Source organism: Amia ocellicauda, chromosome 3, assembly GCF_036373705.1.
Source record: "Amia ocellicauda isolate fAmiCal2 chromosome 3, fAmiCal2.hap1, whole genome shotgun sequence".
NCBI classification, from domain to species: Eukaryota; Metazoa; Chordata; class Actinopteri; order Amiiformes; family Amiidae; genus Amia; species Amia ocellicauda.
Window position 1 is genome coordinate 26,837,454 of NC_089852.1, and position 26,116 is coordinate 26,863,569.

The window sequence follows — 26,116 nt, forward strand, 5'->3', positions numbered from 1 at the left end:
GCACAAAGAGGAAAGAAAGTAACAGCTGAAACAGACAGACACACACACACACACACACATACACACACAACATGTATTAAGTGTAATTGGCTGGAAAACAACATCCCAAGCTCTTGCTTATCTCAAAACATTTTATTTTAAAAGGTTGGTGTTTACTCTTGAAGGACAGGGTGCAAGAACTTGTGTGATTATTTCGCCCACTGCACATACATTAGTGAGCCTGGAATTCTGAGTGCGGTATGGCCAGGAAAGGTTAAACACCACCTTATATTAAAATATTATTTTGCTTGGTTTGGCTTTCCTGAAATCCCATATCATTTGTGCGCAACACATACACACACACACACACACACACACGTTTTCTTTTCATTTGAGTGCCCTTGGCAAATAGGTTGTTTGCTTCCTTTACCAATTACTCTACATTAGTGTCATGTTCATCTCTGAGGGATTTTATACTTTGTGGCCCTGAAAGATCCTCTCATTCCTGCACAGTCCATTGGGGGCTGTTACAGCTGGGATTTAAAACCCCAGCAGCTGTCTCTGGAATCTCTTCGGAGCTCGGAACTGAATTCCAAAGTTAAGGCAGTTTGCTGACAGGTGTGCTTCCTTCCGTGATAGTCTGATTCACTTTGCATTGTCCTTTCAACTGTTCGTAACCATAATTATTTAACTTTCAATTAAATCTGTAAATGTCTTTTATATACTGTTAGGTTCATAAATATTTGGACAGTGACACAATTGTCATCATGTTGGCTCTGTACACCACCACAATGGATTTGAAAGGAAACAATTTCAAAACGCCCCAAGAACAAGCAGGAACTAAAGACAGCTGCAGTGCAGGCCTGGCAGAGCATCACCAGGGAAGAAACCCAGCATCTGGTGATGTCTATGGGTTCCAGACTTCAGGCAGTCATTGACTGCAAAGGATTTGCAACCAAGTATTGAAACTCTCTATTTAATTAATGATTATGTATGTTTGTCCAATTACTTTTGAGCCCCTAAAATTGCGCGGACCACATATAAAAATGGGTGTAATTCCTACACCGTTCACTCAATTTGGATGTAACTACCCTCAAATTAAAGATGTAAGTCTACACTTTAAGTACATCTTGTTTCCTTTCAAATCCATTGTGGTGGCATACAGTGACAAAATTATGACAATTGTGTCACTGTCGAAATATTTATGGACCTAACTGTATATACTGGAAATCCTTTTTAAGGAATTCCTGGGCAGTATAGTACCATACTACATATAGTATTTTAGATTTGGCATAATGATGATCTTTATCAGATATTCTTCTTAAAAAGCTGGACATTTTAAGATTGACAGCATATCTATTTTCTGTAGACGCACCCAGTTAGATGTCTGAAATGACTGCTGAGCCATAAACAGCACCATGGCCACTGTACAAGGCCACCAAGTGGGCTGACGATGTAACCTTTAACCTCACACTAAGAGCTACACCATAATAATTTAAAACAAGGTCTGGTCAAGCCAAGCATTAGCTTAAATGTAAGTTATATTACAGCAGAAACAATGTATTTGGCTTTCCTGTATCAGTCAGCGATTCCCATTTGTATTTGTAGGCTGAAACAGGTCTTCATCCCTCTCTGAGCCTGCCATCTCACACATTCGTTTCATTTTCAGTCTGCTGAGGACTCTTGTTTTGGGACTGCCTGTATGAGTGTCGCACGACAAGACACATTGATCATCCCAGGGTAGATCACAGAACATGGGCAAAGATTCTGAATCTAATCAAGCCCCATTGGACCTGTTTTTTGTTTTTCTGATAAAACAATCCATCTGTTCTTGGAAGTGTTGCCAGGTTTCCATAGATCACTGCCCGGTTCCTGGTGAGTCTCTTCGGCCTCAGAGAGGCACTGTGTGTCTGAGCAGTTCTTTCTGATCTCCTGTTGCACTGTCGGGGGAGTAATAAACTCTGCAATTGAGGGTGACCTTAACCAGGGAAAGCTTTCATTTTGTGCTTAAAAAAAATGAAACAAAAAACAACAGAGAGAAAACTGAAAAGTTTTGATGTAGGGTATGTTATTTTAGTCCTGCACTGAAATCTGTATCACCTGGTGCGCTGAGGGTTGATCCAGTACTTTGTTTGTTCTATAGTCTGAGCCCTGTAATGTGCAGCTTCACAGCAACTTTGTTTTCTGGAGATGCACCCAATTAGATGTCTGAAATGACTGCAGGGCCACAAACGGCACCATGGCCACTGTACAAGGCCACCAAGTGGGCTGACAATATAACCTTTAACCTCACACTAATCTGTCCTCTACTCACGGTATTCAAGACATACCAGGGGATTTCTATATTACAACAGCCCTGTCACTGACCTTGACAACTAGTAATTGAAGATCACTGACTGTAGTTGATAATCATAAACCACTCATGTATGTATGAGCTGAACTTATTTATCTGTTCTGTAGCAAGGCAGAAAGCTGGGCCTTTGAGGAATACATAATCTGTAATTGAGGATTGTAGCAGGTACTGAACCAACCCCACACTCATTTTTGTTTTTGTTTTTTTAAGAAACATAACTAATAAATAATGAAACAACGACATATCTTAATTAAAATGTTTTAATTGTTGGAACGACAGAAAAATAAATAAAAACATCAGGAAACTGCACATGGGGAACAGGTATTTTGTATCCATACAAAGTTGTTGAGGACGAGTGGACGAGGGATTTAAATGGGCATATGTGTTGAGGCCATGTGGGCCCCACCACGATGGATAAGTAAACATGGTTGCACTAGGGTGTTTCTTCTTCCTCCAGGCCTCTGAAAATAAAAGAAGATATGAAATAGAGAAAATATTTTAATGAATTTTCACAAAATTAAATTAAGACAAAAATGTTAAATGACTTGGAAGACTAAATCTTCTTGCCGAGTTCCAGATATATTTAAAAACATAACTTTAATTTAATTCAGTCCCAGTAGATTATTTTAAACTAAAAATTAAATAAGTCAAACCCCAATGCATCCATAAAGCAAACCTATTAGACATACGAAGCAGGTCAATGTAATGCTCTCAAAATAGACATACAAGCCAACTTACTTTGGGGATGTGGATTCAACCAGCCATAATGTGTTTCACGAAAGCTAGGAGGAAAGAAAAAAAAATGCATTTCAGTAATGTTACAAATTATACCAAAATATCAAATGCTTTTTACACAGGACTACACACAGTAGACAGTTGTTTAGAACAGTTCATGGATTAGAATAGCTGATTTCACCTGAATCCGCTTTAAAAGTGTGAATATTTGCACTACATGTCACCTTTGTCATTGCCAAAAGAATATACGTGTGGTGTGGGATTCGAAATGTCTTTCTCAGTCATTGGACGACTGGATAAAGAAATAGAGAACAGTAAACTTCCTACCTTCATAGTTAATACAGCCATTGGCATCCTCTTGTCCTCCCAGTAATTGTTCCACCTCATTCTCTTTCATTTTCTCTCCTGTGGAAATGAGAAGCATTTATTTATAGTTTACCGTATTACAATTTTACACTCATCTTTCTACTTGGTTGAGCTTTTTCTTGGCCAATATCAGCAGTTTTCCTTCAGGATAAATGTATAGAGGCTTCTTTCCTATACCAATCACATGAAACCCTGTTATACAGATGGCTACCAGTTAGCCAACTGTAAGACAGTCGCGACTATAATAGTAGCCTATGTGCTAAAAACCCAGCCTTTGCGATAATCTAATCTTAATCTAAAAGTAGTGGAGGACATGATTTCTAACTGGGTGTTTAAATTTTGACCAGGTGTGAGGAGGGTGAGGAGAGGCGACGCACCGAGTGTTGCGAGGACGTGGCGCAGCTCAGCACCCATCACCGTGCCGTTCCCCTCCTTATCGAAGACGCGCAGCCCCTCCACAAAGTCCTCCATGGTGCCCTGGTCCTTGGACCGGGAGATGTGCTGCAGCATGGGGAGGAAGGTCTCGAAGTCCAGCATCTTGGTGTTCATCTCTGTGCCGACACACAAAACAGCACCGTCAGACCTCCCGGAGGCCTCTGGAGCCCTGACCACAGACGTCCTCTGGCCTGCTGGATTGCTGGACCAGGAGAGCATGCAAATCGAGCGATGCCAGCCCAGCATCCAGGGAAGAGGGGCACATCTGTGGTCTTGCATGAGTATGTGTCTGCTGGCTATTACAGGTATATTTTACCACTTAGACCCTGTAAAATAGTTCCAGTGGGCCTGAATGTGTTATACTTAACTGAAGTCCAGAAGAAACCTGAACCCTCCAGCCCTGGAGTTCTGAGACTGACTGCCTTTTGCACAGATTTTGCTTCTATATGTGTGTGTGTGTGTGTGTGTGTGTGAATGTGTGTGCTAGCCTTGGACCATAGGGTTTACCCTGCACTCCTATCAGAGGCCTTTAAGGTGTAACACTTGGGAATACTGGTTGTGTGTGGGTTCTCCACCTGCGTTGTTCTGCAGGTAGGAAGGGAAGTTACTCACCTTCGGGTTTGGGTTTCCCCAGCACCTTCAGGACCTCAACGTTGGTCGGGTTCTGGCCCAGAGCTCTCAGCACATCTCCGCACTGGGCGTAGGTGATCTTCATCTCTCCTGTGGCGGTTCTGTCAAACAGCATGAAGGCCTCCTTGAACTCTGTGTTTGTACAAGAGGGGGACAGCGCAGGTGAGACCTCTCACAACGGCAGGTTCCCTCTCTGGACGCAATCATACACACACTGATATGTTATAATGTTGTTTTTGAGGTGCAGATGGCAGTCCCAAGATGACATAACCTCACTAGAAATCAGTATAAGCAGGACTTTGAGGGAAGTTATCATATTGCATATAACAAGACCCAAAAAGGACTGGTACAATGTGGATCGTGTGCATTTTTCCTGGACCACTCATTGCCCATTTTAACATCCATCTTTACCAGTGAGTAATATCTAAATGTACATACCTGTCAGGGATTTTAATGATTTTAATGATCTTGAATAATATAAGTTGATGGCTGGAAATCCAGTTAGGGAATTTTTCCTTTGTAGCATATTAAACATTTTTAAGCACGTGAATGTGCATATGTATGTATTCTTTCTGGGTGAGATAAAGCACTTGGCAAATCTGATGGTGATAATGAGAGTAAGTAGGAAATGTAATGTGGAGTCAAATATTAAAAATGTCTAAAAGTCTAGAGAGAGATTTGGAGATTAGCTATTTTTTAGTCGATAGTGGGGTTGTTTCTGTGGAAAGAAAAAAAAAATATTTCTTTACATACCTTCAATCTGATCTGCACTGTATTCAATCTGAAATGACAATGGAAGACAAGCAAATGGTTTAGAACTTTCAAACAATTTTTCACCACGTTTTTTGCCCATGGATTAATGGTCTTTATTCGATTGCTCCTTGTAGTTCAAAACCCAACTGAAAGCAAAATCAGAAATGTTTTCTTAAGATCTATTTCTTAAAGCCAACACATTGTATAATTTGTGCCATCAGTAATAAAAAGTAAATTAATTGACTTCATGCATGCATTCTTTGTGTTGTGTTGTGAGATCTGTTGTTCCAAGTCTAAAATCTAGAAACTGATTGGTTTCTGTCTCCAATTTGTGCTCTGAACTTGTGCAGGTCAAACCGTGTGGAGTCGGAGAGACCGTGATTGAGATGTTGTCTGTAAGGGGCTGCATGTAATTGCAGAGCTGATGAGTGACAAAGGGAGCTGAGCCAGACATTACGAGGACACCTTGGGGCTCTGCTAAATGCGGCTGTGAGGATAATGATATCTTCAGTAGGGTTGCATGATTTCACTTTCGCATATTTGACTTGTTTTGATCATTCTTCCTAGCCTTTTCCACATGATCTTACCTTTTTAATGCATTTGTTTTCTAGGATTTGAAAAAGGATAAGAAAAAATAAAACAAAAAAAAGAAGTTCATAACAGTTTCCCCAAATCAAGGTCAATCCTTGGTCTGCCTACTAGGAACGCATTTTATCCCATTATCTCTGGAACCACACCAAGAGTTTGATGAACACAGCAGCAAATATTATGATAACCTCTAGATTTCTTCTTTATCTTCAACTCCTAGATGGATTTCCTTCCCACTGAACTACTGAGTGTGTTCTTTTTGTAATCACAAGAAAACTGCTAATGAGGGGAAGGGGGTTCTCTGGGGTTTCCTCATTTAACCAGCAGCTACCTCAGTCCTACAGCAGCGTTGCAAAGCTGTTGGAAAATGTTGAGGTTCTGCCATGCTAACCATCTGCTGCCAAAGCCACCCTGAACCCCTTCAGAGACTCTCTCTCTTTAATGTCCACCGGAGTGGAGTTGGTTTAAGGGGCCTGCTATCGGGTTTCTGAGATGCCTGGGGAAGGGTGAGGCGTTATTTCAAGGCAACATGTCAAGGTCAGGATTGGGCACCAGGCCTGCCACCCTCCTCTCTCTATTGCCCGTGCTAAAAATAAACTGGGCCCCCATGTGAGCGTAGGATTAAACCTGAAACTATATCTTCCCACAGAGACACTGTGGAAAAAAAAATGGAGGAGCTAATTTAAGGACAATGGGAATGCAAAGCTGTACCGGGGGACCAGTAATACAGTACAAAGTAACTGCAAAGCTGTGGCTGTAAACGGCCCGTGCTGGAATCCCTGTTGCACTTGCTCATGTAAGCTTTCTGTCACCCCCGGCAGGTCCAGAATTCCCAGAGCTGGTGTGCTAGATGCAGGCTGCTTCGCAAAGAAATGGGCGAACCATATTGAAATGGGGGGAGCAAGTACAGTGTGCATTAAAAACTAAAAACACAAACATAAAAGCACAAAGAAACAAAGTGCATTTAAGCCCCAAAGCTCCAGAAAGCCCTTCACTTTGGCAGATTTAATTTGGATATTTGTTTGTCATGAGGGCAATGGGACTGATTCACCAAGTGCTCTCCTGCATTTAATGTAAGTCTTAGTGTTCATTGATAACTCCCCCTGTCAGTCTTGTATTAGGTGTTTTGTATAAAGCCCCCAAAAGTATCTGAATTGGAGTTTGAATCATGGCTATGGCTGCATCTGTCTACTACATGGCCCAAACTTGTACTTGTACGTAAATCACAGATATATATGTGTGTGTTTTTTCTCCAGGCCTGAAGCAATCAGTTCTAAAGATGTGGATAAATGTTTCTACAATCTCTTACTACTACTACTACTACTACTACTACTACTACTACTACTACTACTACAACTACTACTACTGCGACTGCTACTGCTACTACTGCTATTGGTAATAATACACTTCATTTCAGATAAAGGTCAGCCACATATTTTACCTTATTTAACATTTTGCTTTTTTTTGTACAGTGTTGTATCTCATACACCGATCTTTTACATGCTTCATTAAAATAGCTTCCTTTCACTCAATATGCTACCTAAATAGTTAAAATTGGGTTTGCTGGTTATACTATACATGTTTACTACATCTTCAGTGATCCAAAACCCCCTGCTTTCTACTCCTTTCAAGAGAAACAGAACAAAAAGTAATGCCAGGATTAGAAAAATTACAAAAAATCGTGGTGTGTATAATTAAAGGTTTACCGACTAAAAAAGATGTATGAGACATTTAAATGGTTTCCTGTCTTGTTAGTATGATATTTGCTGTGGATAAAATTAGATTCAATTTGTAGCTCACTTCACACCAGTTGCACCTGTGGAGCCAATTGTTTGCCTCTGACAACGTGCCAGTTCTGTCTGTGCCGTCCTGAAACAGCTGAGGTTTAATTTGTGCATGAGATTGAGCTCCACTCGCAAACAGAAATCCTACCCACACCGTCGATTTTACTGCATAAAAATGACCCCGGGTATACCTAAAACCTTTCAGCAAACGAGTTTTCTGTCTTAACATCTGTTCCCTCGCACATGTTGAGAAAAGCATCACTCAGGTAATATTACCATCAGATGCGGGCTGATTCTTGTTTTTTCAGTTCCAGCTAAAGAAATCCAAGTGCAGACTGCAAATTTTCATCGTATGCAACCTGCTCCCTCAAAACAGGTCAGTCGAGGTTCATTCTTTCAAATCAAGTTGTTTATCGTAACATACTAAATGAGAGCTATTAAAGAGCTGCGGGTAACATTTGTATCCATATTCGTTTGGCAGATATGGTCTTATCAACTCAGGATAGTTGCTGAGAAAAAAAAAATCCATAATGGAAAAGTTTAATCTTTAAAAGTACTCTTAGTATGTATGTATTTATTATTATTTAAAATATTGAAAGCAGGCCACAAACACATCCCTATCAATGTGCACAAGGTAAGCAAGTGATAAGCACAGCCAGGCGATCATCCTATGTTTTGGATGTTAGTCTTCCTCAGTGTGTGAAGAGGTGCGGTTCGGGGGGTGGAAACTCACGTTGACGCTCTTGGGGTCGAATTCGGGTTCCTTGGGGGGCTCAGGCTCGGGGGCCGCGGCGGGCTTGGCCGCCTCCTTCTTGGGCTCGGGCTTCTTGGGGGCCATGGTAGAAAGTGTTGTCCGAGAGGCGCGGGGGAGCAGAGTCTTCCAACTGGAGGCTGTATGGGGACAAAGCTACCAGCCCATTCTCCTAGTCTTATATACCCAGCCCATCTCTGACTCTGCTGGGGGCTGGGCAGCTACAGGCAACCTCAGGAGCGAACGCCACATACTATATAAGGAAAGAGACGCCTGAACCATACACACCAGCTCACCACTTCACCCATTGTCGCCAGCCTCTGTTTTCTGTCTTCTGTCTCCCTGCAACATGTCTGTAGCAGCTCTACTGTTCCCATTGGGGTTAAAGTTAAAATCCATCTTCCCCTGTTTACTTTAAATCATTAGTTAGGGATCTTAGAATCCAAGATTGACAGAAAAGGCATTGCTCTAATTGGGAATCCCAGACAATACACAGGGGATGTTTTTTGTGTGAAGGGGAGGGGGTTGGGCTATCTTTTTATAGGCGCCTGTGTTGAAACCTTAACCGTCTCCCCCCCACTCCTCATTCCTTTTAAGAAACAGAATCTACCAGCCACAATATCTGTCTTTACTTAGCAGCCATGTCTTACAGGCTACTTTAACAGAAGACGTCAGTTTGTGTTCCAATCCTTCACTGCAAGAAAAGTGGGGGAAATGACACTTTTTCTTTGACACGGGTGGCAGTCTCCCCAGCCCTCAAGGTCATCTCCATGTGTGTGTGGGGGGGCCTCAGCCAGTTTGAGGCAAATGGGAAACCAAGGTGGTTGAAGACATACCTGAAAGAAGACTTTCAGAGCACTCTGCTACTGCTGCTGCTGAGAGCTGCCTGGTTTCTGTATTGCTGCTGTGAACTGGTCACTGTGTCACTAGCACTGTGTCCTTTGAGATGTCAGTTGAGTGAAAACCTGATGTTCCTTGGTGACCTTATGTGAACCAGGGTCAGAAAATGTTTGTGTAGACAAGGGTTTGTTTTGCGAGTGTACCGTGCTCTAGAGCTGTAAGATGCGGTGGGGGGTTAAAGAAGGTGCCTGCTGTTCACAATATGCCAGATGCCCCTTCCACAGTGAATTCCTTAGATGGATAACTTGACTACAGGCAAAGCATTCCACAGAGCACAACTACAGACTCCAGAGGGCTATTAAAGCTGTAACATTCATTTGTGAATTCACGATTTAAACTGCACTCATGCCTGAACCTTAATCTTGTGCCAGTCTTTACCCATAATATAACGGTGGGGCTGGGAGCAGTTTTTGATGGAAGGGATTGGAATAAATCGAAGGATTCACTTCGGCTGCTGTTAGAGTCCATTATTGGTGGCCCACCCATCGGCTCTTCATTAATTTTCCTGCTGAGACACCCTTCTCCAGCCTTGTCCTTGGCCGAGAACAGCCTCCAGGTGATAATTCAGAGGTTTGCCCAGCTCCCCTGGCATCTCAAGCCCCCCCTGTTTACAATCTGTTTATTGCAGTTGGTCTGCTGCACTGGAATTTACTCCTGTGCCTTGTTCTGAAATGGGAAAATGGACATGCTTGTGACCTACGACCTTTGGCTCTGTTGATGCTTAACATTTTTCAAACAGCTGCAGAAAGGATTTATAGCCCAAGCATGTAATGGCTAGTTTAAAAGCAACAAGCAGTCCAGTTGGTTAAACATGACATTTATTGTGGACTCAACATTTATCAACTGTATTGGGGATAACTAGCTGTATATATAGATCTGTGTATGTGTATAGGTATATATCCACTGCCCATAATACACACACCAAAACCCCTCTTATATTCTACTTGTCACTGGTATAGCATATAGCTACTTGTCACTGGTATAGCATATAGCATCTTCTGTTGTTTTCCTTGATATGTTTTGTAATTTGTAGCATCACAAAAATGGCAAGATGCGACTGAGCAGGAGTTTGCCTTAGAGGAGAAAATGCAGTCATATCTGTTGAGGGTCACTGATTCAGTCATTATGAATGGTCGAGGACACGTGGGGTATACAAAGAGATGTCAAGGCTGTATGCAAATGGGTATTTGATCTCTCCCCCTACGTAAGAAACATTCAATCTCTCCAGGGTACAATACGTAAGGAAAACATGCCCTGATATTCAGAGAAGGTAGATTTTCCAGGCTGTACCACCAAGAACTGACTAAGCTAGGCCAGATTTTATTTTGTGCGAGTAATTCTAGGTCAATGCAAACATGCTGTGCTGTAAACAGCAGTTCGTATTCAGACACTCTGTCTCTCCTACTGGCTTGAAAATGTGTTGTAATCTCCAGCTGGCATGCTTTGCACCTTGACTGAATATACACTATATAACTGAAAATGAAAGTATTGAGTCAAGAGACAGGTGTTCACAATGTATTGCATAGGGTGTTGGTCTGCTCTTGGCCTTAATTCATAGTTGATTGGAAGGATTCTTCACTCCCACAGCGCAGTTCCTACTGAGGCAAGAGAGTTCGGTGTCTGCCATACTGTCATGTTCCCTATTCGCCATTCTGGCTCATCCCAGAGGTGCTCTGTGGGAGGTCAGGACTATGAGTGGATAATGCAGTTCAATGTTCTGTCCCTTGAACCATTGCGTCATGCTGAAGGCACTTGCAGAATCGCACAGATGGATGTACCGGCCCTCTTGGGAAATTTGCACTGACCCAATGTGTTCAGGGTTGCACAATACGTACGTGCGGTTCACAATGAAATAAAAACACACCTCTACACAATGACGGGCCGCTGGTATAATGCATTATTGATTCAGTAATGGTCCCATTGCTTTGGGTAGCATAGTGCATTTTAGCTGTTTCCGAGTGAGATAATTCTTGACACGATAAAGAAAATAATCTGCCTTGCATGTATGTGACTTGTCCTTCACAGGCATCTTGCATTCTATCCAACCGGTTCCTCTGCAGACATTGGCCAATGACTTCACACAGATTTACACATGTTGCCTATAGGTTTGACGATTTAAGCCATCTTAATTGCTGTATATACATACCTCAAGAGCTCAATTTTGAGAAATTCACAAGTCACATAAAGACCAACCTGTCGTCAGGATTCCACTGTGAGGAAACAGTGATGCACTGAGGCAGTCGGCCAGCTAACCCCTCGTCCTCTATTGGTGCCAATCCTGTTGTCATCATCTGGTCTGAGGGATGTCACTGGGGTTCTCTTTGCCAAACGTCCAGTCAATGAGTTTTGTTTCCATCATGGTTTTATAAATGTACCTGTGTGTGCAGAAAACTAAATCAGAGTACAACTTGTGTTAAAGAAGATAATACTGAACTAGTACAGGCAAACAATACATGACTCTGAACTGTTAGCTCATTTACCCATTAACGGTGTTTTTGAAGCTGCTTTGTAAAAGAATGAAGCTCTTGTTGAGTTTTTGAAAAAGTTATCAATTATTCAGAAGTAGATATGGTATTTCAATAATTTATGAAAAGTTGGTGAGCTGTGCATTTCTGTCCCCTGTTTTATGTCTTCAATTGCATAATTATCTTAATTACCAGGCATGTGTTGACTGGGCAACCTTTCACTGTGTCCTATAAAAAAATAGACACCACATCAAAGTGGGCGGCTGAGGAGAGGTAAATACCTAGAATGACAAATCTGTCCTGGCTGTCGCAACAGAACAAAATGACCCTCTTCTGATAGGTTAAGCTTTGATTAAAAAAAACTTACTTATTCCACTTTACGGGGATAAGATGCTATGAAAAGAACATCGCGCTTCTGTGATGTGACATTTTTTCTTTGCCTCTTGGAGAACATGTATTGAAGTTTGAGGACATGGAAAGAGTGCGAGCAGAGCAAGAGGAAGTTCTTTTATTTCCATTGTCAGTAGAATATTCCTCTAGAATATTTATCGCTACTTCACTTCCCACAGTCCTGCAGTGACACTTTGGTATTTAAACCCATTCTTTTAATCATTTAATGTCTCACTTTCCTAGAATACAAAGCCTTTTTTTACACTCCTTTAATCTTGCTTTGCAATTAAGGCTGCATTTTATTTATACATTTTTTCACAGTGAATTCTTACATGTATAACAATATTCCTGCCCTATAATGCATTCAATGTTTTATATTTCTTGGCATTATTAATGGTGTCTTATTATTCCTGTTGACAGTTATAGAAAATATACTGTATTTATCTTCATTTAATCACAACCACGATCAGCAGCTGTGTGGTGAGAATATCAAAATGAGTTTGGAGTGAACAGATTAAGTTTCTGTGTTCTTTTTGATTGGCATTTCGTCTTCATCTGACTGGTTGTCCTGATAAGGGATTTAACCTTATTAAGAAATGCTTGGTAAATCACGTCTGTGGATTTCCTGTAGCATACTGTGTCACTGGGGAATGTCTTCTCTGTCTCTGCTGGATTTAGAGCTGTGTCCTCAGTCTGTTGGGGCTATGGAGCGGCAGTCCTCCTGGGAGAACCGCCTGGCAGCAGCTCTCACTCACACACACGCCGGTATCTGACTACACATCCCACTACAGGGTGACACATCTCTCTCTCTTCATAATTCACGCATCACTCTACAATTGCATATTATTGATAGAGGGATTCAAAGCTTTTGACCATAGCTGTCTTTATAATCATTAAAAATTGTAAAAACAAATGCAATAGCACAGCCTTTGTGCAATTAAGTATTTAAGTTATCTTGCAGGTTGAAGAGCATTTCCATTTGAGCACACAGGACTATAATGCCCCCTGCAGGATAATTTTGGTGATACCACAGCTACTTGGTGTAAAATATGCGATACATGGATTTCCTCTTTATTACACTTACACAACGCCAAAAACAGTGTGTGTACTAAGACACATGTTGCAGTGGGGCGAGACTGACTTCTGCCTTTGACTGAACAATCAGGATGTTAATAAAAATCTGACAATCTGAAGATACTTAGTCTGCATATGGCAGTACTTTTGCATGCTATATAACAGGATTATTATGGTAGTTTGCAGGTTAATACTAGTGACAGAAATTGAAATAGTAGTAGGAGTATCTAGGTTAGTAAAAGTACACAGCAGTAAAACAATATAAAAGTTCTCATACAGACTAATGAGATGTATTCTGTTTAAACAGCTTTGTAATGCAGCACAATATTTGAAAAGGTTATCAATTAGAGACAGGCACGCAAGTGGGCTGAGATTTTAAATGTTGTTCTGCTTTGAAATGTGTTACAGATGGTTTTTTTTATGTTGGATTTATACCACGAATACAAATATTTTCTCAATTCCTGGCAGCGTATATAGAAAATATGCACCTGAAATTCCTTTAATGCATTTTAATAATTTATGGGCTGACTCACTGTGCTTGGAGTCTAGTTATAGGCTTCATCTGTTCCCAAAATATTGTTTTTTTCTAATTGAAATCAAGAATTGCTTGCAATGATGATGAGATGCACACTGGGGAAAAGTCCATTTGTGAAATTGGCCTTGTCATAATTCAGGTGTGTTTTATTTATTTATCCAGAACCTCATGCATTTTCAATTATTTTTTATGTTTGCACAAATCATTTGCATGGCTTGATGATGTCATTCTCTGAAAATCTGTGAAATGTAAATGCATGTCAGCCAGCAAATACTGCTTTGGAAAAATTAAAAGACCACTCCAAGTTCAGAAATCAATGTTAAGTGGTCTCTTATTTTTTTCCAGAGCTGTATGTCTATCTCTTTGATGCTCTGATGTTTGGTGCAGCTGATGACAACCAGACAAGTGTTCGTCTGTTCAGACAGGATGTAAAGAAGCAAAACAATCTCATATGATAACTGGCATATAAGGAGCAATGTGTATTCTGGTCTTCAGAATATTACAGAACTGTGTATTTCCCTTCATGGCTTTCTAATCAATTTAATGTCTTTTATGTCCAATGGTGGAGTTGAACAGAGTACCAGGAAGTGGGGTTCCAGTATTCAAGTCTGATTAAGGTCACAAGTAACATAATCGCACTTCTCTAGACGTTTGTCCTGTCCTGGGATGTTCAGAATCCCTTCCGGGAATAATCCACCCGATGTATCCATCACGTAGGAGCGACCATGGACCACAGAGGCTAGAACTCCCCCCATGAAGGGGTTGAGTCGGATGATTAAAATATTAGTTGTGCATCATGGTTGCCAATTTGAGTGTGGGTGCTCTTATGTAAGTACGTGCTGTGTCTTTCTGTTTATAATGCAGAATTTGCTGTTTTTTTACTTGATGAATGCCTTGATCGATGATAGTTTGCATTCAGCAAAACTATATTGTGAGCTTCAAGTGAACCTTAAACACAGATTAGGAAGGCCTATGAACTAGTTAAACACAAATACTGGACAGACCATAAATTCAATAATCATTCATACGGTGCAGAAGGACTGGAGACTGCAATAGTGACGGAGAGAGCAGGGGATTGAGGACATGAATTCAAAATCCTTATGATAGATTGTTACATGAATTTGTATTAATCCCATAGTGCAAGAGTACAATGTGGAAGAAGGATTCACATGTATACCTTTGGTAGGATAGAGTCTTCAGCTCTCTTTTTGAGTTATGCAGCACCTGTCAAAAAATTATTAAAATCCTTATAAATATGAAGCTCAAGGAAATAGAAAGCTGTACTGGTCTTTAGGGTTGGTTAATAACCTCTCAGGAGCAGTTCATAGACCTCTCTTTAGTCAGCAAATCTCTGGTTTCTGAGTAGTTAGTTGAAACTTTGAAGGGAAAAAAGTGTCATGAATAAAATATGATGTAATTGGATGTAAAAACAATCGAAGAAGAAAGTCCAACCTGTTAAATACACAAACGCACCAAGATCTTCCGTTTTCCTCCATATAACCAACATGCGACGCGTTGTCTGTTCCTGCAGGCAGAAATATTGTTCACTACTGAACCAAATACTTTTACTATCAGGCACAGTTTCTACGATTTCTTTATATAAGTGTCGTTTATATAAGGCCAACTTCAATTATTGCTTCAGCAATTCAATGAGTGTATGAGGGCGGAGACGTCTGCCAAGAAATAATAATAATAATAATAATAATATAATAATAATAATAATAATAATAATAATAATAATAATAATAATAATAATAATAATAATAATAATAATAATACTTTATTTTACAATCGTTTTTTTGTAGTTACAATGCATTTCTTGACATAATTCTTTTCAATCGATGTCAAAGTGGAAAGAGGTTAAATGTATCCTGCAAATAATAGTATAGCAATAGGAAGGTTGTTTCGTTAAAAAAAAAAAAAAAAAGCATCCGTGGAAACACAAAATGCTTTTGTAGTGTATTCTGCTTTCAGTGACAATGTGATTTAATTTGGTGCTCCTTTCAAAGCTTATACCGCTTTTTCCTCGGGTAAGAAATGTAATAATAAGACAGTTAGAAAACTCTGGGTATATAATTAGCTACAGAAATGCAGAAAAAAATAAAAGGGGCAATTAGAGCAGCTTATCATTATAACTCCATCCACTATATCGTGGAGCCAACTCCGACAGCTCTGCAGTAAACGGCAAGGGAAGGTGGGGGGCTGGGGGGCTGGGGGGCTGGGGGGACTTACCTGGTCTGCGAGCAGAATTGTGTCAGTGCACTTCCACACAGACGAGGAGACGGCGCTACAAGCTCCTGCTCTCCTTTAAAATGGGCATAACCGACATAGGAAGCGGTCCCACACCTTTACCTCTGATTTTCATCTTCTTAATGACTACTAGTGTGGTGAGTTCTTAAAGGTCACTGGGGTGTATAGAGGTGTTTGTTGTTGCTTTTGGATTGTGTTTTATATTATATGCATTGGATTATTTTTCATTCATATGGCTATTAAAGTGTATGTTTGCATGCATGTATGAATGTATTGAATTTTGAATAGTAGGTGAGACAAAAATATAGCTGGCTACATATATATATGTGTGTGTGTATGTATGTGTATGTGTGTGTGTGTGTATATATATATATATATATATATATATATATATATATATATATATATATATATATGTGTGTGTGTGTGTGTGTGTGTATATTCCCCATACTTAGGAAAAGTCAAAATATTTGTGAATTTACCCAGCAGAGCAATGTGAATCAAAACTTATTTCAAGACCTGTCTAGAACAGCAGCAGCACTGCTTGCCCTGGCTCTTCTCACTGATGCCAGTGCTTTGTCTTCCATGCTGCAGGTGACTTGTACTCATCCAGAGTGCTTCATCGTGCTGCATGTCCAAGAAAAAGAAGCCCAGTGTCTTGCATCGATGGAAACCAGCCTCGGGGATTCACTGAGCTCGGCAGACAATGACAGCACAGGTTGGTACAGTGAGCGGGGCTCCGGGAATGATGAGCTTCTGCCAGCTGGCTGAAGGAGGAAGCTGGATGTTTTTTGTGCCTTCTCCTTCAGTTTAATTTCCATGTGATTGAGGAGGACAGTGATCTATCTCTTCTGGAGAGTTTTACCTGACAAACGTAGAAAACAAACTGACTGAGTCTGAGTCCTGAGTCCTCAATTTATGTTATCTCCTGTAGAAATGGCTTTTAAACTGATGAGATCTGACCTCCACCGAGTCCGCCTGAGAGAACCTGCACTGAGCTGCATTTTAGATCGCTTTTATTGAGAACAGAGGTGATTGAATTATCTTCCCTTCCAGCAGAAATCTGAAACCACAATTGGGCTCAATAAAGTGAGGTGTCAAAAAAAGGTGGTTTTGTTATTGAATTCTTACAGTCTTAATTTATATACAGGGCATGCTTTTCTGATTCGTCTCATAAGTGGGAATGTTGACATGTTAGAATCACTTTGGTGCACACAGGATCGTGGAGGTGACAACTGAAATGAAGTTGCAATTGTTTCTCTGGCTTCCTTCCGTCCCTAGCTGAAACTGTGGGGTTGCTTAACTATGTTACCTAACTAAGTGAACAAGATGCATCACAATGGTTCTCCGCATGCGTCCCACCTTTCTTAAGCCCTTGTGTACTAGTCATGGTCAGCCTCTCAGTCTGGTGTTCCTGTCCTGGCCAGGCTGTTCGATGGAGTGGGACGGGTTGAATTGCTGGCCGGCAGCCTCGGTGGGGGACAATGTGACCGTGTCCTGCCCTGAGGCTCTGCAGACATTCGCTGTGCCCAAAGGTAAGATAATTTATACTGTCTGAAAGTATTCCTTTTGTGAAACCACTGCTCTCATGGCTGCAGCCTAATACGGGACAGATGAAGCCCTGTAGCATTTAAAGCAGGCTGCCTGCTCTCCAAAAGTGTCTGAACTTGCTTATTTTCACAGCACATGGAACAGTGTGTCAAGACAGAAGAAATCAGTTACCTTAGTTAGATTCAATACATATTTTGTTTGCTCTCCTTTAGTATCCATCTCTGTTTTTAAATTGGATGTAAAAGGCTGCCACCTAGAGTTGCTGGGTGGAACTGGCCCCAAGTCTTTGGATTTTGCAACTGGTCAATTGGATCACACAGTGAGATCCCCCTCGTACAGTAATGAACAGGTGATCCTGGGAGGTACAAACCTCACGGCCACAGCTACTGGCTGATATTGAGTCGAAAGAGTACACAGACACTCCAGATACATAGCGCTATGGAGGGGTCACACACTGCGCTGTAAAACCTACAAGCTGGTCAGTGTGTTAGCTCTTTGGTTGAAAGTTCAATGGGTAACAGCACAACCCCTCCCCAATGCAAGTAGCTATTACCAAAAGAAAATGCCAAGAACAACAACTTTGCTCTTATTTCTTTCAGTTTCCATCACTCGAAACTGCACACCCTCCGGCTGGAGTGAGCACAGCAGGCCATATTATGAGGCTTGTCAATTTGAAGACAACAATGAAGACTCCGGAGACAAGGTAGCCCTATCATGGCCTTTCCTTAGTTCATATTTCATCCACTACTGATAATTTCATATCTGCTTCCTTTTTGGGACCTTCAAAGAAAGCGTACTTTGCCACCGTGAAGCTCATCTACACAATCGGATATGCAACCTCACTGATCGCCCTCATCATTGCTATCCTCATCTTCTGCACATTCAGGTAAAGTGTTACAATTATGCATGTATTTTTTAAATCGGTCTGGGTCTAAATCTATTCTGTGTGAATGTTATTGAACATCCATTCATATATTCAGGACATATAAATTATACAAATTAATTAAACCAGACTGATCGATTTGCTCGGCACAGCATTTGTTAGCAAAGATTAATTTAATGACAGTTTTTGGGCCATTCTGTTTTTTGCTTAAAAAAATCCATATATTGAAATGTGTATGTCTGGGGAATCTAAGTTATTATGTGCAATGAATCCCACTGAATTTCTGTTGCTTGAGCACCAGTGAAAGGGTTTATTCTGCAGTCTTAAAACAATGTGACCACTATTCTCACCTCCGCAAACATGGACTCGATTCTAGAGCTGTTCCAGAATTCCTCTTAGAACACAGACTGGGGTTCCACAGAAAACCACAGCAAACTGGTAAAACTGCAGTAAACACTTTCATCTTAAACTGCACTGCAGCCTGGTGGGTGAAGGCTCTTGGCAGTATCTGTCCGCCTAGTTAATGCCAGCAGTTGTCCATGCAAGATTCAAGATCTTTAGAGAGCGTCTCTTCACTATCTAAAAAGGAAGCCCTTTGAAGCCAGCTTGTATCTTTTGCAGGAGGCTGCTTTGCATGAGGACGTACGTCCACATCAACTTGTTCTCATCTTTCATACTGCGAGGGGCTGCAGTGTTTGTGAAGGACGCTGTGTTGTTTGCAGATGACAGCATGAACCACTGCACTGTGTCGACAGTAAGAGTTCCACATATACATTCCTCCACATAAGTACATTTTTTTTACTCTCCTCTCTGCGTGTCTCTGAAGTGAAGATTTGTTTTAATATCTACAGTGACCCAGTACGTACATTCAAGTCTTAGTTTTTTGTGCTGTTTTTGTGTGTGTGTGCAGAAGTAGAATTACACATTTGTTAACAGTGTTGACTCATCTGGTTTTCTGTGCGGGGCGAGTGCAGCAGTGTAAATGTCACAAAGTTAATTTAATTTTCAGTTTTGTTGTCCTTTGTGCGTCTTTCAGGTTCTTTGTAAGGTGGCTGTTGCATTTTTCCAGTACTGCGTCTTGGCCAATTTCTTCTGGTTGCTGCTGGAGGGCATGTACCTACAGACCCTACTGGTTTTGTCCTTTACATTGGAGGGGAAGTTCTTCTGGTGGTACACCTTTATAGGATGGGGTATGTTGTCTTCCTCCTGGCCCGTCCATAGAACCCCCCCGAAACAGCTGGCTAGGAGATTTAAGAACTAGCTAGACAGAGAGCACTTGAAACTTCATCTAAATTAAAACAAAAGAAGAACTCATTTTAGGCAAGAAGTATGTAGACATAACCTCCTTTGATATTTTTGCATTATTAAAATCAACATAATTTATTGGAGGCAAAGGAGACGATATAAATTTAAGCAGAGAATCAAAAGCAGAGCAGACAGGGTGCTTTCAAAAAAGTGAACATTATTATTAATTCACTTTGGTGTTCGGTTGCCAAGTTTCCAAAATGATATCCGTCACACACTGTGTTGTCTCTTATGTCAGGAAAATGCCCATTTATTCTCTTATTTTCAGAATAGACATCAGTCTCTTTGATCTTTTAACAGCTGTGTGCCTCTCTGTCGCAGGGTCTCCGTCGGCCACAGTTCTAATCTGGATTCTGATTAAACTGCAGTGGGACAACAAAGGGTTCGTACTCCTATTGCAGAGACTGACAATACCGCCTACGCAGACTTACAGAAAGCAGCAATTGCCTGGATGTCGCATGCGGCCCAGGGCTCCAGTCATTCTGGTTTCAATAACATGATTTGTTATCTGTCGTATTCATAAATGTCTTATTTCACATTAAGAAATTGTATTTACCCTATTTTCTGTTAATGTAGTACTCAAAGGCCTGGAGGTTAGGGAAATCAAATAAATCATTAGTAAAGTCTTGACTTCCTCAAACAGCTGAAGATCGTGTACAGGACATTTTTGGTGCATGCAAATTAACTACTTCAGCTGTTTGATTTAATTGCAGCTTTGTTCTCCCACCATGCATTTCAATGTCTCTGTTTACCTGTCAGGTGTTGGGATGACTTGGACAGTTCCTTTTGGTGGATCATTAAGGGGCCCATTCTCCTCTCAGTGTTTGTAAGCCTTATTTATGTTACCCTTTAACAAACCTTAAGACAATACTAATATGCTCAAACATGCTTTTTTTTTAAAGCACATTTCCCTTTATTGTCCCCAATGATAGGAGAACAGTTGTTTCACACCAGCATGAATAATTCACTGTTTTAATCTGTCAGATTTCTGTGGGTTAATCCTGAACTTACTATGTATTTTCTAATTGCAACTGACCTGCTTTATAACGTCCACTCTCCCATGTCTAGGTTAACTTCATAATATTTGTGAATGTTATCAGGATTATCCTTCAGAAAGTTAAGACACCTGATGTGGGTGGCAGTGAAAGATCACAGTACATGTAAGTATGGCGAAATATATTGTTGTTGTTGTTATTATTATTTTTGTTGTGTTAATCTTACTATATTATTAATCGTATATTATTATTATTATTATAATTATTATTATTATAATAATTATTATTATTATATATCTTACGAAATTTACTTTTTGCGTCATTGTGTTTTTTTCCCCTCTTTGGTATTGTGATTCACTAGTTGCAGTTATGTGAGGGGTGATTTTGTCCAGTTCCTCTTTCATACTACATCAGAAACTTAAGCACTCATCACTGGAGGTGGTTCAGGGAACTCTTGAGGTATATTTAAAAAACAAAGTTTCGATTATTAAACCCGTGCAGGGATTTTTAAGACTTCTTCGGAAAGAGCTGAGTAATTCAGCTGTTTGGTATTTGTTTTTTTGTTTTTTTAGTACACCTGTAAAAAAAAAGAAAACAAAAAAGCTTCTACTAACAAAGTTACAGGAGAACTGGATTTTCTAAGTACAGGCACAGCACTGTAATGGCACTGCCTCTGTTGAAACACACTTATCCCTGGATCGGTTTACTTGGACTCGCACTGTTCCTGAAAATGTGCACGTCCTAGCCGCCCGAGGGTGTTTCTCAGTTTTTGTTATGCTCTCCTCCAGACCTAAGGGTTTACTTTTACATTTTATATTAATCACTATCTTACACTGTTTCTTAATCTGTGGAACGTTCTGGTGCAACCTTTACAAATTAAACCAAACCAAATTAAAATTGATGGTCTTAATTCCTCCTCCTGCGGACTCTCTTTCATTTATCCAAGACTTCAGAAACATTTTAAAAACGTATCTTGTTTATTTTGCCCTGTCTTAGGCACAGTGCCACCACTAACAAGGGTCTTAACAGTAGGAGGACAAAGTTTAATTATTTAGTGGAAGCCAATTTCAGTGTTGCCAGTTCCAGCAGCGCTTTCTGCCTGCTTTAATCTGCTTAATGAATGAAGCCCCCGACTCTGAACACATTGTCTCCTGCCATTCTTTGCAGGAGGCTGGCAAAATCCACTCTGCTGCTGATCCCTCTGTTTGGAGTCCACTACGTCGTATTTGCACTCTTTCCTGAGCACGTGGGGGTGGAGGCACGGCTGTATTTTGAGCTTGTTCTGGGATCATTCCAGGTACAGATGGCTTGGAAAACCTTTAAACCAAAAACCAAACTTGCTGGGGTGCAGATCTCAACCTTTGATAAGCACAACTCTGGAGATCTCTATGCCTGGCCCAGTCAATCCCAAATACTGAAGTACATGACGGAAAAACACTCCCATTTCCACATGTAAACCCACATTTCACTTGTAAATGCTACTGAGTTAATCGTATACAGCCTTAAATGACCTCATTATAAAAGTGATGGACAACTGGTGATGGTTATAGTGGGTTTTAAGGGAAAGTAAGTTGCGATGGTTAATATAATGCGGAAATTGTTGTTTCCTATTGTCATTATGCTCTCTATATTGTTATGGGTCTGCTGTGCACTGTTCAGTACTGTACATTGTGTTGTAATCCTAACTTTATAAAACACTTACATTCACGGCTTGCTATCTCCATCAGTGACATGAAAAACAACTTTAGTTAGCTCAGTAAAACGAAGTATTAGACAACTATACTTGAGGCACAAGCCACAGCTGCACACTGTTTTATTTGAACAATGACAGCCATGCACTCTGTGATGTAAGGGTCTCTAGTACTGTTCTCCAAGCATGTAAACCACCCTTTCAGGCATTTTCCTGCAAAAACAGCATGAGAGCTAATTTACATATTCATACGTTTCTTTGCCCTTATGTTGAATGACGTTGGGTATACAGCATCTGGTCTCGAGTGTATTCAAATAAAAAACATGTAAACCCCAAGAGGGAGAGGGTCATTTCATTTTTGACTCGAGCATATTGTCTTGAGTAAGGTCAAAACACATATGTAAACTCTGCCATTGTGGCTCTGCAGGGCCGGACTGGGTGATGCATAGCATAGCTGAAATATCTTGTAGTAATATTCAAGGAATTAATTAGGGTTAGGTTTATTATTATCACTATTATTATTGTTGTTATTATTATTATTACAATTCTTAATCTTTGTCACTTACATGATTCGTGAAACCTGACAGATTCCAATGTCCTTCCCATAAAATTCTGTAGGCCACTTTGCCTTCACTAATCGCAATAATCCTGGCCAATGCTGTTCAGTTAGCATCCTATTCTTATTTGGGGTATTTGGTCCTATACCTGTTTTTTTTAGGTTGGATTACTTAATACACTGCTGAGATTTTACATTAACCTGGGTTCCAGTAAAAACTAAGAACAAGCAAATAAAAAGAAACTTCCCATAGACTGCTTGTTGTATCATATTGATCTATGAACTGCAACCATTCTTCTAGTCCTCATTGCCTCTGTAAACGCAGTACCTGCATTTCCCTTCAAGTCTGACCAGTCAATATTCTTTTATTCCAGGGCTTTATTGTTGCATTCCTATACTGCTTCTTAAACGGAGAGGTAAGATGTATTAACTTTGCATTTGTAAGTGTGTATTAAAGGACTGCATAATGTATGTTAACAGCCAGACAGAATTCACATGTGTTTGTATGTGTGTGTGTGTGTGTGTGTGTATTCATTATGGGTGTATATTCAATATATTTATTATTTTTCAGGTGCAGACTGAAGTAATGAAGCGCGTTAGAAAATGGCAGACTTCAGTAGATGGCAGTGCATTTAACCATGTGACACAGGACTACACCGCCTAAACTAGGCTGGTCTGTAGACTGTGTATGTTTTTATTTATTTCATTTCATTTGGCTGCTTTGCCTTAAGTATGTAATCTGTAAACTCTTTGACTTTGAGAGATGCCCTGTGCTGAGATCTGCTCCAGTAGTGGTGTGCTGCTGTTAAATTCATAAGCACATCAGTCATTATGTGTTCTGAATACTCCTGTGGACAAAGGCACGTATTGTGATTTCAGTGCTGGCAGCTCAGCTTTCTAAAGTGCTGCTCCTGATGTTAGGCATGCAGAGACACCTGTAGCTAAAGAGGAAGCTTTGTGGTGTGCGTGTGTGTGTGTGTGTGTGTGTGTGTGTGCTTGTCGGTTAGAAGCAAAAGCGTGAAATTGAAAGCATGGAATATTGGAGTGGTTTTGCAATCACAGATTTAGATTTGATTGCAGTATAGTCTCCCTTTCTAAGATTACTGTTGAGTACAAACAGTAGATGGTGCTAGTGCTGTTTCTGTGCGGGGGTGTGAGTGGGTGGGTGTGTGCAAGCATATGTGTAATACATTATATATATATATATATATATATACACACATTCACAAATAGCGTATAATATGCACTCTGTTAAGTATATGTGCAGAGTTTTAAAAACACCTTTAAATCCACTGCTACAATAATAATGTGAAAAACTAAATTTTTCCCACAAAACCCCACATACAAATATTCAAATGTGTAGTATAGTATATGTAGAGTCTACAGTCATGTACATATACCGATTTAAAGTCACTGTGTCTATGGATCAGTTTCTTATGTGTGTTTATATATTTATCTATCTGTCTATCTCATGTTCACATGTAATTATCAATCTGTATACACTGTATGTGTTACAGTTAATGGGTCTGTTGTTTCTTTTTACTACTTGCAGTTAATCTCCTTCTTGATCAATAAAATGGAGGAAAATTACAGGAACACTGTAATAAATGTTGTTTTCAATTACGAATCATTTTCAGTGTCTATCATCTCCTAAGTCCTTTACGAATGCATGCCAAAGTGTTTTTCATATGCTGCACTACCAGGGAGTCTTAAGCAATCGCTTTGTGCGGTTGAAGAGCCACTCGGTAGCTATGCGATGATACTTGTCCCTTCCAAGAAAATGTCTGCTTATTATGTTGGAATATGGCAACATTATCAGAGAGAGCAATCTGCCCTGGTATTAAATTTCTGTTCAGCTGCTTTATCAACATCAAGTGAAGAGTGCAAGCCGGAGGCTGTTCATTACGGGAGAAGAAAGCAGAAAGCCAAGCACCGAGCTCTGGCTTTGAAATTTTGACTTCTAAAAACACAGATTCACAGATTCCTCAAGAGTATAGTGGATTTTTTTTCTTTCTGTCATGTTTTGTTACTTAAAAAAATACCAGGATATGCCTTCATATGGTCAAAGTCAGATGCAGAAATGTGTTTTTGTATTTTGTATGTAATAAAACAGCAATTAATGAACCCCCAAAATGTTAAAACAGGATGGTGATTCAAGTCAGATATCATGCATTGTAAAATATAAACAGATTACCTTCATTATTGACTGGACTAATTCAAGAAAGGAATATATATATATATATATATATATATATATATATATATATATATATATATATATATATGTTATTATTAAATACCATAAAACACCATAAATACCATAAAACAAGAGTTTATATATATAATTATATAAACTCTTGTTTTATGGTATTTAATTACATCATAAAATGGCAGAACGCAAAATGGTGTTGTTTTCCATTACAGTTTACTAATATGATGTACGCAGACACATTGTGTGACATAAATGAATAACATAGGAAATCGCGTCACGAGGCCGCTTCACTGCTTCAGTGTGGTCAATTGTGTCACTAGTTTTGATCTATAACATAATAATGATGATGATAATAATAAATACTACTTTATTTGTATGTCCCCATCTGTGAGCTGTTGAGAAACGCCAGCAAGAAAAATTAGACTCCCTCTTTGCAGCGACACCTGTTTGCAGTTGCATTTCCAGCAAGGGGAGCTGTCAAACAGCCCTCAACCGTGCAGGCACAACTGCACTGCAGATCTGTATAGATTACAAGATTAAATACTAATCTGCCACAGGGAGCTGTACTGTGCACTGAATGCACCCAATTACACGCGGCTTTAATTGGAAATCTATTTAAAAAAATAAGAAGTAAAGAAAGGCTGAAGTTAAAAAGTCGGATTTTTGAAAGTCATGACACATGCGCCAAAATCAGACCGCATGACGTTACTAAGATTTTTCAAAACAAATATCGGGAAAAGTAATATATATATATATATATATATATATATATATATATATATATATATATATATATATATATATATATATATATCCAGTAATGAATATGTGCTTAATTAGATAAAAGTAAAGAATAACACAACAGTGTCCCAATGAAAAAAGTGAACAAGGCGCATAGATACAGCCACACCGATTATGATTAAGGCACACATTGGT

The 26,116-nt window shown here is 39.9% G+C and overlaps 2 protein-coding genes across 2 annotated transcripts; one reads left to right on the forward strand and one right to left on the reverse strand.

Annotated features, from left to right (window-relative positions):
* Positions 1–2,578: 2,578 nt before the first annotated feature.
* myl4 (myosin, light chain 4, alkali; atrial, embryonic) lies at positions 2,579–8,526 on the reverse strand. The gene is made up of 7 exons (XM_066698734.1): positions 8,357–8,526; positions 5,252–5,279; positions 4,481–4,630; positions 3,811–3,984; positions 3,395–3,472; positions 3,071–3,114; positions 2,579–2,793 (listed from the first exon to the last, which is right to left on the reverse strand). The coding sequence occupies exons 1-6, from the start codon at positions 8,459–8,461 to the stop codon at positions 3,086–3,088; spliced, it is 564 nt and encodes a 187-aa protein (XP_066554831.1). The 5' UTR covers positions 8,462–8,526; the 3' UTR covers positions 2,579–2,793; positions 3,071–3,085.
* A 4,253-nt stretch (positions 8,527–12,779) lies between these two features.
* ghrhr2 (growth hormone releasing hormone receptor 2) lies at positions 12,780–24,110 on the forward strand. Its single transcript, XM_066699981.1, has 14 exons — positions 12,780–12,894; positions 14,084–14,166; positions 16,583–16,706; positions 17,416–17,523; positions 18,139–18,242; positions 18,328–18,425; positions 19,044–19,176; positions 19,459–19,612; positions 20,049–20,109; positions 20,487–20,553; positions 20,796–20,887; positions 21,890–22,019; positions 23,343–23,384; positions 23,540–24,110. The coding sequence occupies exons 1-14, from the start codon at positions 12,780–12,782 to the stop codon at positions 23,630–23,632; spliced, it is 1,404 nt and encodes a 467-aa protein (XP_066556078.1). The 3' UTR covers positions 23,633–24,110.
* Positions 24,111–26,116: the final 2,006 nt, after the last annotated feature.